The sequence below is a fragment of the Salmo trutta genome, chromosome 28 (assembly GCF_901001165.1).
Source record: "Salmo trutta chromosome 28, fSalTru1.1, whole genome shotgun sequence".
NCBI classification, from domain to species: domain Eukaryota; kingdom Metazoa; phylum Chordata; class Actinopteri; order Salmoniformes; family Salmonidae; genus Salmo; species Salmo trutta.
This window is the reverse complement of record NC_042984.1, coordinates 45,023,558-45,041,543: the sequence shown is the minus strand read 5'-3', so window position 1 is coordinate 45,041,543 and position 17,986 is coordinate 45,023,558. Positions and strand designations below refer to the sequence as shown.

The 17,986-nt window shown below is 43.7% G+C and overlaps 1 protein-coding gene across 3 annotated transcripts in view; it reads right to left on the bottom strand.

Annotated features, from left to right (window-relative positions):
• Window positions 1-17,986, bottom strand: part of LOC115166327 (membrane-associated guanylate kinase, WW and PDZ domain-containing protein 1) — a 193,975-nt gene that overhangs the window by 9,917 nt on the left and 166,072 nt on the right. For all 3 annotated transcript variants that reach the window (XM_029720235.1, XM_029720237.1, XM_029720236.1), the window contains 4 exons: window positions 17,332-17,596; window positions 8,003-8,094; window positions 6,774-6,969; window positions 6,232-6,534 (listed from right to left, as the gene is read on the bottom strand). In XM_029720235.1, the coding sequence (XP_029576095.1) occupies window positions 6,232-6,534; window positions 6,774-6,969; window positions 8,003-8,094; window positions 17,332-17,596 (856 nt within the window). The remainder of the gene's footprint in view (window positions 1-6,231; window positions 6,535-6,773; window positions 6,970-8,002; window positions 8,095-17,331; window positions 17,597-17,986) is intronic.

Sequence of the window (17,986 nt, the reverse complement as noted above, 5' to 3'; positions counted from 1 at the left end):
ATGGGCTGGAGGGAGAAAAGGGGTTTGCATAGTATGATGTCTGGGAGAGGGATAAAGCCAGTGCAAAGTTCTTTGTCCGTCACAATACCCAAACATCTATGACCCTCTCAGGCAAAAGAAGAATCCACAGACTGTAGTGCACTGCATGGAGAACATAGGGGTCTGGCCAGAAGTAGTGCACTACATGGAGAATATAGGGGTCTGGCCAGAAGTAGTGCACTGCATGGAGAATATAGGGGTCTGGCCAGAAGTAGTGCGCTATATGGAGAATATAGGGGTCTGGCCAGAAGTAGTGCGCTACATGGAGAATATAGGGGTCTGGCCAGAAGTAGTGCGCTACATGGAGAATATAGGGGTCTGGCCAGAAGTAGTGCGCTACATGGAGAATATAGGGGTCTGGCCAGAAGTAGTGCGCTACATGGAGAATATAGGGGTCTGGCCAGAAGTAGTGCGCTACATGGAGAATATAGGGGTCTGGCCAGAAGTAGTGCACTGCATGGAGAACATAGGGGTCTGGCCAGAAGTAGTGCACTGCATGGAGAACATAGGGGTCTGGCCAGAAGTAGTGCACTGCATGGAGAATATAGTGGTCTGGCCAGAAGTAGTGCACTACATGGAGAATATAGGGGTCTGGCCAGAAGTAGTGCACTACATGGAGAATATAGGGGTCTGGCCAGAAGTAGTGCGCTATATGGAGAATATAGGGGTCTGGCCAGAAGTAGTGCGCTACATGGAGAATATAGGGGTCTGGCCAGAAGTAGTGCGCTACATGGAGAATATAGGGGTCTGGCCAGAAGTAGTGCACTGCATGGAGAATATAGGGGTCTGGCCAGAAGTAGTGCACTGCATGGAGAATATAGGGGTCTGGCCAGAAGTAGTGCACTGCATGGAGAATATAGGGGTCTGGCCAGAAGTAGTGCACTGCATGGAGAATATAGGGGTCTGGCCAGAAGTAGTGCACTGCATGGAGAACATAGGGGTCTGGCCAGAAGTAGTGCGCTACATGGAGAATATAGGGGTCTGGCCAGAAGTAGTGCACTGCATGGATAATATAGGGGTCTGGCCAGAAGTAGTGCGCTACATGGAGAATATAGGGGTCTGGCCAGAAGTAGTGCACTGCATGGAGAATATAGGGGTCTGGCCAGAAGTAGTGCACTGCATGGAGAATATAGGGGTCTGGCCAGAAGTAGTGCACTGCATGGAGAATATAGGGGTCTGGCCAGAAGTAGTGCACTGCATGGAGAATATAGGGGTCTGGCCAGAAGTAGTGCGCTACATGGAGAATATAGGGGTCTGGCCAGAAGTAGTGCGCTACATGGAGAATATAGGGGTCTGGCCAGAAGTAGTGCACTGCATGGAGAATATAGGGGTCTGGCCAGAAGTAGTGCACTGCATGGAGAATATAGGGGTCTGGCCAGAAGTAGTGCGCTGCACAGAGAATATAGGGGTCTGGCCAGAAGTAGTGCACTGCACAGAGAATATAGGGGTCTGGCCAGAAGTAGTGCACTGCATGGAGAATATAGGGGTCTGGCCAGAAGTAGTGCACTACATGGAGAACATAGGGGTCTGGCCAGAAGTAGTGCACTGCATGGAGAAAATAGGGGTCTGGCCAGAAGTAGTGCGCTACATGGAGAATATAGGGGTCTAGCCAGAAGTAGTGCACTACATGGAGAATATAGGGGTCTGGCCAGAAGTAGTGCACTGCATGGAGAACATAGGGGTCTGGCCAGAAGTACTGCACTGCATGGAGAACATAGGGGTCTGGCCAGAAGTACTGCACTGCATGGAGAACATAGGGGTCTGGCCAGAAGTACTGCACTGCATGGAGAACATAGGGGTCTGGCCAGAAGTACTGCACTGCATGGAGAACATAGGGGTCTGGCCAGAAGTACTGCACTGCATGGAGAACATAGGGGTCTGGCCAGAAGTACTGCACTGCATGGAGAATATAGGGGTCTGGCCAGAAGTAGTGCGCTACATGGAGAATATAGGGGTCTGGCCAGAAGTAGTGCACTGCACAGAGAATATAGGGGTCTGGCCAGAAGTAGTGCGCTGCACAGAGAATATAGTGGTCTGGCCAGAAGTAGTGCGCTACATGGAGAACATAGCGGTCTGGCCAGAAGTAGTGCACTGCATGGAGAACATAGGGGTCTGGCCAGAAGTAGTGCACTGCATGGAGAATATAGGGGTCTGGCCAGAAGTAGTGCGCTACATGGAGAATATAGGGGTCTGGCCAGAAGTAGTGCACTACATGGAGAATATAGGGGTCTGGCCAGAAGTAGTGCACTGCACAGAGAATATAGTGGTCTGGCCAGAAGTAGTGCGCTACATGGAGAATATAGGGGTCTGGCCAGAAGTAGTGCGCTACATGGAGAATATAGGGGTCTGGCCAGAAGTAGTGCGCTACATGGAGAATATAGGGGTCTGGCCAGAAGTAGTGCGCTACATGGAGAATATAGGGGTCTGGCCAGAAGTAGTGCACTGCATGGAGAATATAGGGGTCTGGCCAGAAGTAGTGCACTGCATGGAGAAAATATGGTTTAATTTGAGTCACAACAAGAGACAGTTGAGACAGAAGTGTCACTGAGTCTGAGGATCCAGCTGCAGACAGTGCAGATGAGCACATTCAGGTCGCTCATAAAGAAAGACATCTAGTCTCAGTGGGAACTCCTGCTTGCATAAATGATACGTAAACAACCTCTACTTCTACCTTCTATTTAATGGGGCTTCAACTATAGCCCACAGGATCAATGGAACTGGGTCCATTGTACTGCACAGTAGCTAACAAAACATACATTTGATAGTAACCAGGACATATGGCATGTTTTACACCATGCTACATCTTCCTGGTCATCAGGCAGGCTGTATAAGGAGACCTCGGAGCAATATTGGTGCTGCAAACTTATCAGAGGGAAGTTGATACTAAATTTGTTCAGAGGACGACATTTAAATCAAATCAAATTGTACTTTTCACATGCGCCAAAGATAAGATGAAGAACTTAGCGTGAAATGCTTACTTACGAGTCCTTAACCAACAACGCAGAGTTAAAAAACGTAAATAAACTAAAGGAAAAATAGTAACACAATAGTAACACAATAAAATAACAATAACGAGGCTAGATACACGAGGTACCGGTACCGAGTCAATGTGCAACGGGTTAATCTTGGTAATTGAAGTAATATGTACAGTACCAGTCAAAAGTTTGGACACCTACTCATTCAAAGGTTTTTCTTTATTTTCGACATTGTAGAATAATAGTGAATACATCAAAACTATGAAATAACACATAGTGGAATCTTGGAATCACCTCCATGCTTCACGGTGGGAACCACAAATGCGAAGATAAACCATTAACCTACTCTGCGTCTCACAAAGACACGGCGGTTAGAACCAAAAATCTCACATCAAAGGACAGATTTTCACTGGTCTAATGTCTATTGGTCATGTTTCTTGGCCCAAGCAAGTCTCTTCTTCTTATTGGTGTCCTTTAGTAGTGGTTTCTTTGCAGCAATTCGACCATGAAGGCCTGATTAACGCAGTCTCCTTTGAACAGTTGATGTTGAGATGTGTCTGTTACTTGAACTCTGTGAAGCATTTATTTGGGCTGCAATTTCTGAGGCTGGTAACTGTAATGAACCTATCCTCTGCAGCAGAGGTAACTCTAGGTCTTCCTTTCCTCACTATTTCATAGCGTTGATGTCTTCACTATTATTCTACAATGTATAACATAGTAAAAATAAAGAAAAACCCTTGAAAGAGTAGGTGTGTCCAAACTTTTGACTGGTACTGTACATGTAAGTAAGGGTAAAGTGACTATGCATAGATAATAAACAGAGAGTAGCAGCAGCGTATGTGAAGGAATGTGATTGTATGTGTGTGTGTGTGTGTGTGTGTGTGTGTGTGTGTGTGTGTGTGTGTGTGTGTGTGTGTGTGTGTGTGTGTGTGTGTGTGTGTGTGTGTGTGTGTGTGTGTGTGTGTGTGTGTCAGTGTAGTATGTGTGATTGCGGGGTTAGAGTCCAGTGCATGGCCCTGTAGTGAACAGGGAGTACAGGAGTGTGGTGTTAAAGGCTGAGCTGTAGTCAATAAACAGCATTCTCACATTGGTGTTCCTTTTGTCCAGGTGGGAAAGGGCAGTGTGAAATGCAATATAGATTGCGTCATCTGTGGATCTGCTGGGGCAGTATGCAAGTTGGAGTGGGTCCAGGATTTCTGGGATGTGAGCCATGTGGTGGCTAATTTCTGCATTACCAAATGAGGAGAGTTACAAACTTCACACACCAGTCAGAGTTATACTTAAAACTACATCTTTAATAATTAAGATGCTTTTGCAAAAGCACTTGACTTTCATTGATGCGCAATCTCTAATGCACCATTGAAAAGTGACTACACAAATGTATAAAGATCTTTTATTGCCAAGATACACCCCTTCAACGTACATGACGAACCACAGATACATAGAATGGGTCACAAGGTCAAGTTTTGTATGAAAGATATCTATACAACATAGCAGACAGCAACTGCTGTGTCAACAGTGTTCATTGCATAGACCAGTGTCTGGTCCTCCTACCCCAAACTGGAACTGTCTCTCCCTGGTATGGTATAGAACAGAACCATTAGCTCATCCAATGGCATAAATCAGTTGTCAACTCTAGATACTCCCATCTCAAGAAAACCCCCTCTTGACTCCACTCCTGGACAAGCTCACTGAGGGGAGTGAGCCTCTAGGTCATACACTATCCCAGGATAAGTGCAACATCAGAGAAGACATACAATGGTTCCAGACACTGCCATACACCTTCCCCCAATGCCAAAGGAGGGAGTGACTTGCACACAGACATTGTGAAGACAAGTAATTGGTTCCCCATTAATCACGCCATCCCTTCACATGGTTTAACAGATACATTCACATATGACAAGTATCTCACATAAGCATATTATGCAAATAAAACATCTTAATTATCTATGTTACCCAACTAATTCTGATTCATCCGCCACAGCCATCCTTTCAAATCATTTCAGCCTTTCAAAGCATTTCATGGCTACAGATGTGAGTGCTGCGGACCCGAAGTCATTTAGGCAGGTTACCTTGGCGTTCTTGGGCACAGGGACTATGGTAGTCTGCTTGAAATGTGGTATTAGACTGGGTCAGGGAGAGGTTGAAAATGTCAGTGAAGACACTTGCCAGATGGTCAACGCATGCTCTGAGTACACAACCTGGTAATCCGTCTGGGCCTGCGGCCTTGTGAATGTTAAAGGTCTTACTCACATTGGCTTAAAATCCCTCTTTGACGGCTGAGTGACCTTAAATGGCGACAACTTTACAATTTTGCCTTCATAGATAAACAGTACGGACAGCTATAGAATGTGCTCAGTGGAACTTAAATGACATGCTGAGTGAATCACCTAGAACCGGCCACGTATTAAGTCTGCCTCTGAATCGATGTTTTTGATAAAGCATCAGCCAGCCAGTCATCCCCAGCGGTGAATGCAACTGGTCACATAAAGACATTTCTGTTTCCCTAAGCTCATGGTTATGGAGTTTGTGACCTTGAGCTGTACCATTAAGTCCACTCCCATCAGAAATTACTCCCCTGCTATTCATAAAGAAGGTGGGAATGAGGATACAATGAGGAGTGACTGTCAAAATATTGTAATTCCACCCGCAAGAAATGACATCAATTGTGTTGCTGAGTGGCGGGCGGTGTTGATGCACTGTTAGAGTTGTGTGTTTACTAGTGTGCTGCTTGGCAGACTCAGGTTGTTTCACGCACTGGGGCATCACTATTTCTCTGTCTCACTTTGTAAACTTTGAGAGGGACTTTTGATAACACAAGGAAATGGGCTGTCTGGACAACATCAGGGGGAGTGTTCTGTAGTTATTAGGCTTAGCTACGACTCAAATCACCTCAGATCTTTTCAAGAGGCTGTTTATTAATATACGCTTTTCAAGCGTAAGTTAACCCTTAAAGGGTTGGTTTTCAGAAAAGATTGTTAAAACTGTAGATTAACGACCACAGTAAAGTCAAATAGAAGAATCAGGCTTTGATCAGATTACAGGATATTTTACCAGATTATTCCCCAGTTTAACCCAGTTCAACCCATAGCAAATGACAACTGGTTCTCAGACCAACCTGAGAACAGAAAACTTAACCCATCATAGCCCACGCTGGTAGTAGCAAAGCCCAGCTCACCATAACCCAGCCTAGTGTAGTATTGCCTACTCCACTCACCGAACGTAGTCCCAGCATCAGGCCTAGAGACAGATGACACAATGACGAATCCGAAGCCCTCGTTCTCTCCACGTTGGATCTCCACGTCATAGGGCTGCAGGGCTGCGGTAACCACAGCACTGCCGGAGCCACCTCCTCCCCCACTGCCGATGCCACTGGTGGAGCCACTGCCGGAGCTGACCGTGTTGAGGGAGTTCTGGCTGCCCTGGGGGGTCCGCTTGCCCTCAGTCAGGGAGGGGGCCTGGGTGCTGCTGTGGTGGGACGAGGCAGGGGATGGGGGCACGTCACCCTCCCCTTTCGAAACTGAGGAAAAGATGGGGGAAGGAGGGGGGATGAAGGAGGACAGGCAATACAAAAAAGGTTTTCAGCAAATATACAAACAACATTCAAACATTTGGCATGGGCTAGTAATAGTTAAATGAGCCACTAGCACTAGGTCTCAGCCAGAACCCAGGCTTGTGTGGGTAGTGTAGGCAGCCGCTGTTGTTGAGTGTGTGGGTGAGTGTGCATATGCCTGTGTAGTCTCTGTGACCTGTCCTCACCTCCGTATCCAGAGCTCTTGCGTCGGACGGTGAGGTTGACGTGGCCCTGCTTGGCGGCCTGCTGCATCAGCTGCACCACCAGCTGGTGAGACTTCCCCACCACCGCCGTGCCGTCCACACAGATGAGCTCGTCCCCCGAACGCAGGCGTCCGTCCTCATCTGCTGCACCGTACTTCACTATGTGCCCAATGTAGATCTACAAACGTATTACAAATACATTAGCCCTGTAATTCACTTGTAGTTCAAGTTCAATACAGCACAGTTAAAGAAAACCCTTGTTCCATGACAGGTTCCATGTTAGTCGTAACTGAAGCTAAGCCTAGAGCGGCATTGTAGTCTTTTGAGGCTGTAGAATGGATAGGGCTGGTGTGTGGCGGAGGTGAGTGTGTGTGTGTCTGTAGGAAATTTAGTACAGGGTGTACCGCGGAGCATCCTTGGCACAAATAACAACTGCTAATTCCTCTGTGGTAGGCTTGCTGCCTACAGCATTTCTATTTCTCACTCTCATCTTTCGCTCTTTCTCTTCATAATTTTTTCTCTCTCTCGCTGCCTTTCTCTACTTTTCTTTATCTCTCTTCATGTCCCTTAGAAACACATGGCACAGAACCAAAGGCTTCTGGGTAAGGCCCTTACTTTCCCTAATAAGCTGTCTAAATGAACCCCCTGAGACCAGCATGCAGACCTACCTCATCTAACAGACAGCACCAGTCATCTCTCACAGTCAGACAGACAGCAGACTGTACATTTCTACTGCTCCATATTATAGGGAGAGACTGGGGAAAGAACAAGTGATGCAGATGGAAGAGAGAAAGACGACTAAGAGGCTGCCAGTTCTTGGCAGTTGGTTGAGCATCACAGTGTGAGTGTGATCTGACAGAGAATGAGTGTTGTGAAAGTGTGTGTGTGTTTGAAGCTTAACAAAGAAAGCCCTAAGGCAGGGACTCTGACAGGAAACATACCGTGATGAAGCTGTAATTGACCATTGAGGGTTCAGTACTATAGCTGCCCTTTTAACACGCATTCATTAACACGCATTCATAACTATGTTTAGTGTTTAACATGTGATGAAATTACCAGGCATGGGGAATGTTTAATCATCAGTCGTGTATAAGTGAATGGTGTGTTGCAAGGGGAGTGATTCAAAATGTCCCCTTAGAATCCCTTTGCACATCTAAACTAAACAGTGACAGAGAAGGGACATGGTGGAGGAATGGTGGAGAGATACTCACCGGCTCCCCGGGCTCATTTCCTCCAAGGATGCGGAACCCAAATCCTGTATCCTTCCGCCACAGGAAAATCTCCTGCTCCTGGCAATCTGGCTCTGAAACACACAACAACAAGAGCTCAGTGGAGGTGGAACAGGGAGCAGACCTGACACCCAGAAATGTAACTCTACGGCTGTTGCATTAATTAATACACATTCAGTTAGGTAAGATCTTGTTATTAAACAATCTGGTATGAACACCCCCTTCTCTCTGCTCTCCTCTGCATCACTGGTTCCTTCTCTCAGGTGTAAGGTCCCACAGGACAGGAAGAATAAATGCCTGGATGCACTTGCTATCTATGTGAATGTGACCTGTTTTAATGAACACTTATACTCTCTCTGCCTCTTTTTCTCTTTCCCCGTCTCTCTCTTTGGAACACACAAACACACGCTACACACACACGTTTGTAGGCCCTCTGCGGCTGTGGCAGGCTGTGTGAGGACTTCAGCTGTTGCCGTGACCATATTATAGCCACACCGGCAGTCATGAGTCACGACCGCAGTAAAATTCCATGTGACCGTTGAGTCATGGTAATCTCCTTTATGAACCCTGGACATGCTTTGGTAGTACCCAACTTGTGAACTACCATCAGGTCCTAATGGCCTGGTACTCAGGGCTCTATGGTCACTCTAACCACAATGCAAATGCAATCAAAAATCATATCAAACACTTATCATCAAAACAGTAGGTCTATCATACTTTTAAAACTCAACTCACTGTGATGATCAATTTGAAGAAAGAAGTTCAACAGCAGGTTGAAACTGAGTGTAAAACATGGTTGTGTATGTTGTTTCAAAGCCTAATACAAGGAAATGGACAGCGCTTTCTAAGCTGACGATTCATTCAAATAACCCGTACACATATTATAACTGATGCATAGGCTAATGAGCCCAAGCCAATAAAACTGAATTCAAATGATGATTTTGCCATTACACAATGCATGTCCTACCGCACATTACGCATGGCAGAAAAACATAAAACAAAACTGATTTAAGATGTCTTTGGTACATAATTGTTCTAGCCTTTGAGTGTGGACTGTATTATTATGCATACTGGATGGACTGGTTACTTTGTGCTATTTTCCAAAATCTCTATCCATGAGTGGGAGAGAATGTATAGCCCTAGGCAATGATGTTGCTTCATTGATTGTGCAGGGTGGTTTACAGCTAGCCTACAATTGCAGAATTTGTATTTGATTTAGAATAGCCTAGTAACAGGTAATTTTATATTTTCCTAATTAATTGGGTGACACATTACCTTTAGCTATACAGAATATCTCACCACCATGCATTTCCATCTCCCCCTCTCTCTCCTTTGTTCCTTTCTCGAGCACGCAGACGGGCTGTCAACAGTTTAGTTGAAATATGTTTCGTTGCGGTGTTCCCGAACATATGTCACTTGGTTTCCCAAATTAAGCACTGGGTAGCTGCAGGAACAAGATTGGAGAGCCAATGGTATACAGAGTTTGGGCAGAATATCACCTGTCGGGCAGCGAGAGCATGCTCCTCAAACAGTGGTTGATGCATGGAGTGAAATAAGTGTTCTTATTTTATTTCTCAGCTGCACATATTAAGCACACAAAGCACGCAGCCTCCATTCGCTATTCCAGTGCATACAGATGACATGTCTTTTTCCCCCTGACCCTGCACATTTGATAAATGTTACATATTAGTAAAGACTAGATTAAATTGAGACTAGTCTGATGGGTGAAAATATGATCATTTGACAAAAGAACAGCTGTGCAGCCTGAGGCAATGAACAGAGCACAAGCTTTTTGTGCAACTTTCTCAAATCATCAATAATCTATAGTCGCACCATGCAGCATACAGTGCATTCGGAAAGTATTCAGACCCCTTCACTCTTTCCACATTTTGTTACTTTACAGCCTTATTCTAACATGTATTAAATAAATAAAAATCCTCATCAATCTACACACAACAAGGACAAAGTGAAAACAGGTTTTTAGCAATGTTTGCAAATGTATAAAAAAAAAAAAAAATACCTTAGTATTCAAACCCTTTGCTATGAGACTCGAAACTGAGCTCCGGTGCATCCTGTTTCTATTGATCATCATTGAGATGTTTCTACAACTTGAATGGAGTCCACCTGTGCTAAATTGAATTGATTGGACATGATTTGGAAAGGCACACACCTGTCTATATAGGTTCCCACAGTTGACAGTGCATGTCAGAGCAAAAACAAAGCCATGAGGTCGAAGGAATTAGCTGTAGAACTCGGAGACAGGATTGTGTCAAGGCACAGAACTGGGGAAGGGTACCAAAACATTTCTGCAGCATTGAAGTGTGGCCTCCATCATTCTTAAATGGAAGAAGTTTGGTACCACCAAGACTCTACCTGGAGCCGGCTGCCCGGCCAAATTGAGCAATCGGGGAGAAGGACCTTGGTCAGGGAGGTGACCAAGAACCTGATGTTCACTCTGACAGAGCTCCAGAGTTCCTCTGTGGAGTTGAGAGAACATTCCAGAAGAACATCCATCTCTGCAGAACTCCACCAATCAGGCCTTTATGGTAGAGCGGCCAGACGGAAGCCACTCCTCAGTAAAAGGCACATGACAGCCCACTTGGAGTTTGCCTAAAGGCAGGGACTGGGAGACCAGTCAGGATCAAGGGAAAGGTGAACGGAGCGAAATACAGAGATATCCTGGATGAAAACCTGCTCCAGAGTGCTCAGGACCTCAGACTGGGGTGAAGGTTCACCTTCCAATGGGACAACGAACCTAAGCACACAGCCAAGACAACGCAGGAGTGGCTTGGGGACAAGTCTCTGAATGTCTTTGAGTGGCCCAGTCAGAGCCCAGACTTAAACCTGATTGAACATCTCTGGAGAGACCTGAAATTAGCTGTGCAGCGACACTCCCCATCCAACCTGACAGAGCTTGAGAGGATCTGCAGAGAAGAATGGGAGAAACTCCCCAAATACAGGTGACAAGCTTGTAGTGTCATACCCAAGAAGACTCGAGGCTGTAATTGCTGCCAAAGATGCTTCAACAAAGTACTGAGTAAAGGGTCTGAATACTTATGTAAATGTGAATTTTACAATTTAATACATTTGAAAAAAAATCTAAAACATGTTCTTGCTTTGTCATTATGGGGTATTGTGTGCAGATTGATGAGGGTAATAAACTATTCAATCCATTTTAGAATAAGGTTGTAACGTAACACAATGTGGAAAAAGTGAAGGGTTTTGAATACTTTCCGAATGTGCAGTACCGGTCAAAAGTTTTAGAACACCTACTCATTCAAGGGTTTTTCTTTATTTTTACTATTTTCTACATTGTTGAATAATAGTGAATACATCAAAACTATGAAATAGCACATATGGAATCATGTAGTAACCAAAACAGTGTTAAACAAATCAAAATATATTTTATATTTGAGATTCTTCAAATAGCCACCTTTGCCTTGATGACAGCTTTGCACACTTTTTTGGTTACTACATGATCCCATATGTGCTATTTCATAGTTTGATGTCTCCACTATTATTCTTCAATGTAGAAATTAGTAAAAATAAAGAACAGCCCTTGAATGAGTAGGTTGTCATGACTTGGACTGAGTGGGGGAGGTTTATGACCCCCATAAATGCCTTTCCCCTTTTTCCTCTCTCTACTCTACCGATGTGACTATTGAAAATCCCTTGGTTAACATTGAGAGAGAGTCTGGTGACATCAAAAGATGGGAAAGGACAAAGATCACCTGCAGAACTAAGCCAACCTCAGCGTGAGCTCTGGTTGAACGACAAGAACCTAACGATATTAGCATCGAATCTCAACGTGAAGGTGAGGACCTACACGCCGAAGGATACATTTCGACTATACCAGACAGAATATAGCATGAGCTTAAAAGTATGGCAACTTGGTATGAACTCTGAACTCTTATTCACTAAAGTATTGATACCTCCTAGCCATTGCATTAGCAACCGCAGCTGTAAACGTGGGCTAGGAGAGGAAGGACAGAGTATCCATTCTACCACACTCCAGTTCACCACTAGACAGTCTTCAGAGGACCAGAGACCCATGCTGGACAACCCGGCCTACGATCTACGACCAATCTCCCGAAGCGCAGCTCAGAGTAAATATTTATTGCATTCTCCTTTTTCAAATGGGTGGTAATTTAGATACTGTATCTACGATAGCATAGCTTCTCCCTTTGTTCCTTAGTCTTCCCGCTCTTTCACTCAAACCCCAGCCACTATATCGGCTCCGTTCACCAGGTCCATCAATGTATGATTCATTCTGAGTATATGTCATTCTGTGTGATTAGTTAGGTATTTAGTAAATAAATAATTAAACCAAATGTTGTATTGCTGATTCAACTTGTTAGCCAGGGTTCGTGAAGATAACCAAGAATTTACCACTTTCAGATGAGATGGTGACGATTAAATATTGACTGCTATTGATGTAAAAGATTACTAGGTCTTTACGAGTTTATTCGGAAGATAACAGCTCTATGAACATTATTTTGTGGTGCCCCGACTTTCTAGTTAATTATTTACCTGATTAGCTTAATCAGGTAATATTAATTACAGAGAAAGGATTTTATAGAATAGCATGTCATGTCACTTAACTAAGGGTAAGCGTCCCACCCCTGGTACACCCTATCAACAGCAGGTGAAATATCAAGGGCGCCAAATTTGAAAACAATTAAATGTCATAATTCAAATTTCTCAAACATACAACTATCTTACACCCTTTGAAAGATAAACATCTCCTTAATCTAACCACGTTGTCCGATTTCAAAAAGGCTTTACGGCGAAAGTATAAAGTTAGATTATGTTAGGACAGTACATTGAAAATAGCTGTGTGTAATGTTTTGTCAATGCAAAGACAGGCGTCACCAAAAGCAGAAAACCAGCTAAAATTATGCACTAACCTTTGACAATCTTCATCAGATGACACTCCTAGGACATTATGTTAGACAATACATGCATTTTTTGATCTATCAAGTTCATATTTATATCCAAAAACAGCATTTTACTATGGCGTTGATGTTGAGGAAATATTTTCCCTCCAATACCACCAGTCAATCAGCACAACAAATTAAATAATTACTATTCGAAAACATTGGTAAAACATTATATTGTCTTTCAAAGAATTATAGATTAACATCTCGTGAACGAAACCGCATTGCCAGATTTAAAAATAACCTTACTGGGAAATCACACTTTGCAATAATCTGAGCACTGCGCCCAGAAAAATAGGCTTTGCGATACAGACTAGGCGCCATCTTGGAGTCATCTCAAATCAAAAATACTATGTAAATAATCCCTTACCTTTGATTATCTTCATCAGAAGGCACTTCCAGGTATGCCAGGTCCATAACAAATGTAGTTTTGTTCGAAAAAGCTCATAATTTATGTCCAAAAAGCTCCGTGTTGTTAGCGCGTCCTGTAGGCTACTCAAAAACATGAACGACGCCCGCCGGACTTGTCTTCACCAAAGAGGGAAAAAAAACTATTTACGTTCGTTCAAACATGTCAAACGTTGTATAGCATAAATCATTAGGGGCTTTTTCAATCAGAACTTCAATGATATTCAAGGCGGACGATTGCATTCTCTTTTAAAACGTATTGGAACGAGAATACCCAAACATGCACTCGCGCGCCAGAGCAGTATCAGCCATCCGCTTATTACCAACGTTCCAAGTCTCTTGTTCGGTCAGTTTTCACAGTAGAAGACTCAAACCACTTTGTAAAGACTGGTGACATCTAGTGGATGGCGTAGGAAGTGCTCAATGATTAATAAGCCCCTGTGTGTTTCAATGGCATAGGCTTAAAAGTAATTCAACACATCAGGTATCCACTTCCTGTCAGAATTTGTCTCAGGGTTTTGACTGCCATATGAGTCCTGTTATACTTACAGACACCATTCAAACAGTTTTAGAAAATTCAGAGTGTTTTCCATCCAAATCTGTTAATAATATGCATATCCTAGCTTCTGAGTTGGTGTAGGAGGCAGTTAGAAATGGGCACATATTTTTCAAAATTCTCAATACGGCCCCCTATCCCCAACAGGTTATTAATCCGGCATAGCCAAAGACACGACAAGGTGTTCTAAAACTTTTGACCGGTAGTGTATGTTTTGACATCTAAGACATTTTAGGGTTTGTATCATTCACAACTAAAGTTCAAATTAACTCTAAATCTAGCATATAGGACCTGTTTCAAATGATCAATTTTATACTCAACATAACCATTTCATGTGCGCACTTGCTCCGTAATGGGAATTATATTTATATTTTATTCAGTTATTCAGTTCAATTATATTCTTCTTATTATGAAATCATATAAAATAAAATAACGGCACGGGACTTATAAGCATAGCTTGTCAGCTAAATGAAAAGGCCTATGGCATAGTGCATAGCCAGATAACATACAGTAGGCCAACTCATATTCTGTTCTTTCTGAAATACATTTTCTTAATGTCATGTTTCTTTAGACTTGCCTAAAATAAATAATGGATGTATTGTTATGGTGTGTATTACATTTATTTATTTATTTATTATTTATTAAATGTAGGTGTTCCAAAGGGGCTCATCAACTGCTTGTATGTGTGGAGGCCTGGAAATGCAAAATGTGTCTTCGTTAATTAACGGTCAATTACCATGAGACCAGCAGGCTTTTGCATGACAATAACTGGCTGATAAAATGTCATGACTTCCACAGCCCTAGTGAGGACACAGGCGATTTGGTGTCAGTCTGTTCACCCACAGGGCAAGTCTGAACACAGGGCACGGGCCATTTCTCCTGATCCGTCACACAGTCTCCATTAGCCCTCAGCTCTGCGTCTGTGTGTGTGTGTCTGTGTTGGATAAGTCATTAGCCCGCCACTGATCCCTGTCCCTAGCACAGCGATCAGAGCTCTCACTTACACACACACACACACACACACACACACACACACACACACACACACACACACACACACACACACACACACACACACACACACACACACACACACACACACACACAGCCTCTAAGCGTCAGACAAAATGTTCTCTGCAGGAGGGTCCCAAGCATCATCTCATCTCTAGCTCTGTCTCAGTCCTGTCTCTGTCTTAGCCATCTCCTGGCACCACTAACACCACAGATCACCATAATGCTGATATCAGTCCACAATCTACTACATGAAAAGAGAGATGCGTCTGCGTGTTCCTCTCATCCTCCCACTCTCCAACCCATTCTAATAATCCAGCCCACTCAAACAGTAGGATCAGCTCCACAGCAGAGGGCTGCGGCTCCTTGAGGGGTTATCAAACAGATATACCAATCAGGCTGAGCTTAAAGCAGCCCTCACCGGGCCCAGTTAATATTTAATCAGCAGCAGCAGACCTAGATTCTACTGGCTCTACTTTACACACTGATTAACCAGAACTGCAACACCGCAGGCGCCTGCTAACACACACATACGACCAGGCTGAGGCTGGCTGGCAACTAGCATAGTCATTTACATTCATCTATGGTTGGGGAGTAACAGATTACATTAATCAGTATAGTCAGTGTAATCATGTAATCTGATTTGGGGAAAAAACTGTAATGTAATCGGATACATTATCAGAATTTTTTGTTTGTTTTTTAAAATCAGATTACAGATACTTTTGGGAAACCAGTTTATGTCTTGGATTACTTTTGTAATTTTGAAAAAGGATGTTTGTGGGAAAAAAATACATTGAGACCTTTCTGTTTCTCAATGACATTCAATTCTGCATTGAAAAAAGGTACAAGTTTAAGATTGTTCCACCTGAGCGAGTCTGGCCATAAGCCAGAGACCACTATGATGACACACCAAATGTATTTCATGGATCCTTTTGATCTTCTTCTAATGCCTCTTAATTAAGGGGAAAGTAATTCAAAAGTAATCAGATTACATTACTGAGTTTGGGTAACCAAAAAGTTACGTTACTGATTACAATTTTGAACAGGTAACTAGTAACTGTGACAGATTACATTTAGAAAGTGACCTACACTCTTCAGCCCAAAAGGCTACCATTAACACACACGCACACTCACACACGAACGCACAAACACACAAGCTGCACGTGCACACGTAATGTGCATATTCTTCTGATGGGTGCGTTTTTAATACACCACACATGTAAACATCAGACACGAGAAAAACAACATTACATTCCTATTACAGTAAGTTCTGCTTGCTTGTCCCCCAGTCAGCCTTAACGTATATGTTGCAATGTAAACTACTCTTTAATATAGAATAACAGTTTTTCTCTAGGAGTCATTGTATTGCCCCGAGATGGGAATGAATGACCAATTGTTTGGAGAACAAACCATTTCTCTCAAGAGACTCTTGTAGTGAGTATAGTAAATAGGTGGGGTGGTTCCCTCCACATGAATAATAGAAGACCTGAGCTGTGATTGCAAAGGATATGGGGAGAACAGATGTTAATAATAAGATGTTATAATTCAAAATGGGTGTACATTCTATCGCTCCCGATGCTTAGAGAAAAAAGTATTGTATGCGGCACACTATCAAATGAACGTTTTGGTCAATAGACTTGTTTTCTACTGATGAGAACATCTATTGACCGAAACATTCACATTATTTTTATCAAATGGTTCCGCTGACCACAGTCAACCTCCAGCTGTGTTCCTGTACTCCTGCACAAGCAACACAGAAATAGCTCATGACGTAAGCTTGGGTCAACATTGTATATACCATACTTCAATTCTGAGCCGTCAGCAAGGTAGGATGTATGTGATCCTTCATTTTTAACCCCTTCTTCCGGTGGCAAGGCAGTATACACACACCTACACAGTGTTTGGAAATGCAGGTGCTTCATATTGCAGGAGATGTCAATAGTACCACAGAGCAGGAAACATGTCTGTTTTTCAAGGAGACTAAGCTCTTTGAGACACCTTTTGTCATAGAGTCAGGTTTGAGTCATACCACACACACACACACACACACACACACACACACACACACACACACACACACACACACACACTAAGCTGTTCCTACAAAGTACTCAACAATGCTTCTCCTCCAGGATTCAATGCAACACCCACACACTTTCAAGAAATTGATACGCTCTCTAGTATATTCCAAACAGAAAAATGTGAAAAGTTCCTCTCTTCCCACCAAACAACAGACAGGATGATCAAATACATGGCTCATTCACTAATGTCTCAACGTTTGTACCTGTATCTATAAAAACATATATTATATCTAATATTTTTTGGCAACATTGTTGAACCTACCTTGATCAGTTGTCATCATAAACCACAATGAAGTATTTGATTTTGAGTCTACTCACGTCTGCTCTCATACATGCTCCTGGACTGGGCCCAGATCTTGAAGGGGTCTGGCTTCTTCTGGAGGGTCATGGTGCCATCTCCAGGGTCCTGGGTGGGCAGCGGAGGCAAGCCAGGCAGCGGCTGAGTGGGCGCGGTCGGAGGGGGGGCCATGGCCTCACTGGGCATGTTGGAGGGGGGGTGGCTGGGGGAGTCTGTGTGGGTGCTGCGATGGCTGCACACACTGTGCTGGGAGCTGCTCTGACTGTCCTTCCTCTCCAGCTGCTGCTGAATGGACAGAATGGGGAGGGAGAGAGAGGAGGGAGGGGGGGAGAGGGTGCAACACGTGGGAGAGAGATAAGACGAGAGGAGAAGGTGAGGTGAAAGAGAGAGATGAATAAGAGAGAAATAAGAAAGATGGGGAGAGAAAAGAGAGAAAGAGAGATCAGTAAGAAGGGAAGGTAGTAGAGAGCGAGAAGAAGGTAACAATAATCCAAGGTCGACATCATAGAAACACCAAGTGAATTGAGTGTGACTGTCAGTTAGAGCTGTAGTCTAATGGTGTTGGGGAAGAGATTTTTTCTATGACACCAACACACAGAAAAATAGGTTTTAAGCATGAAGTAGGCAATGGTCTGAAACCGAAATTCAAATGAGCACCACAATGTCTTCTTCACC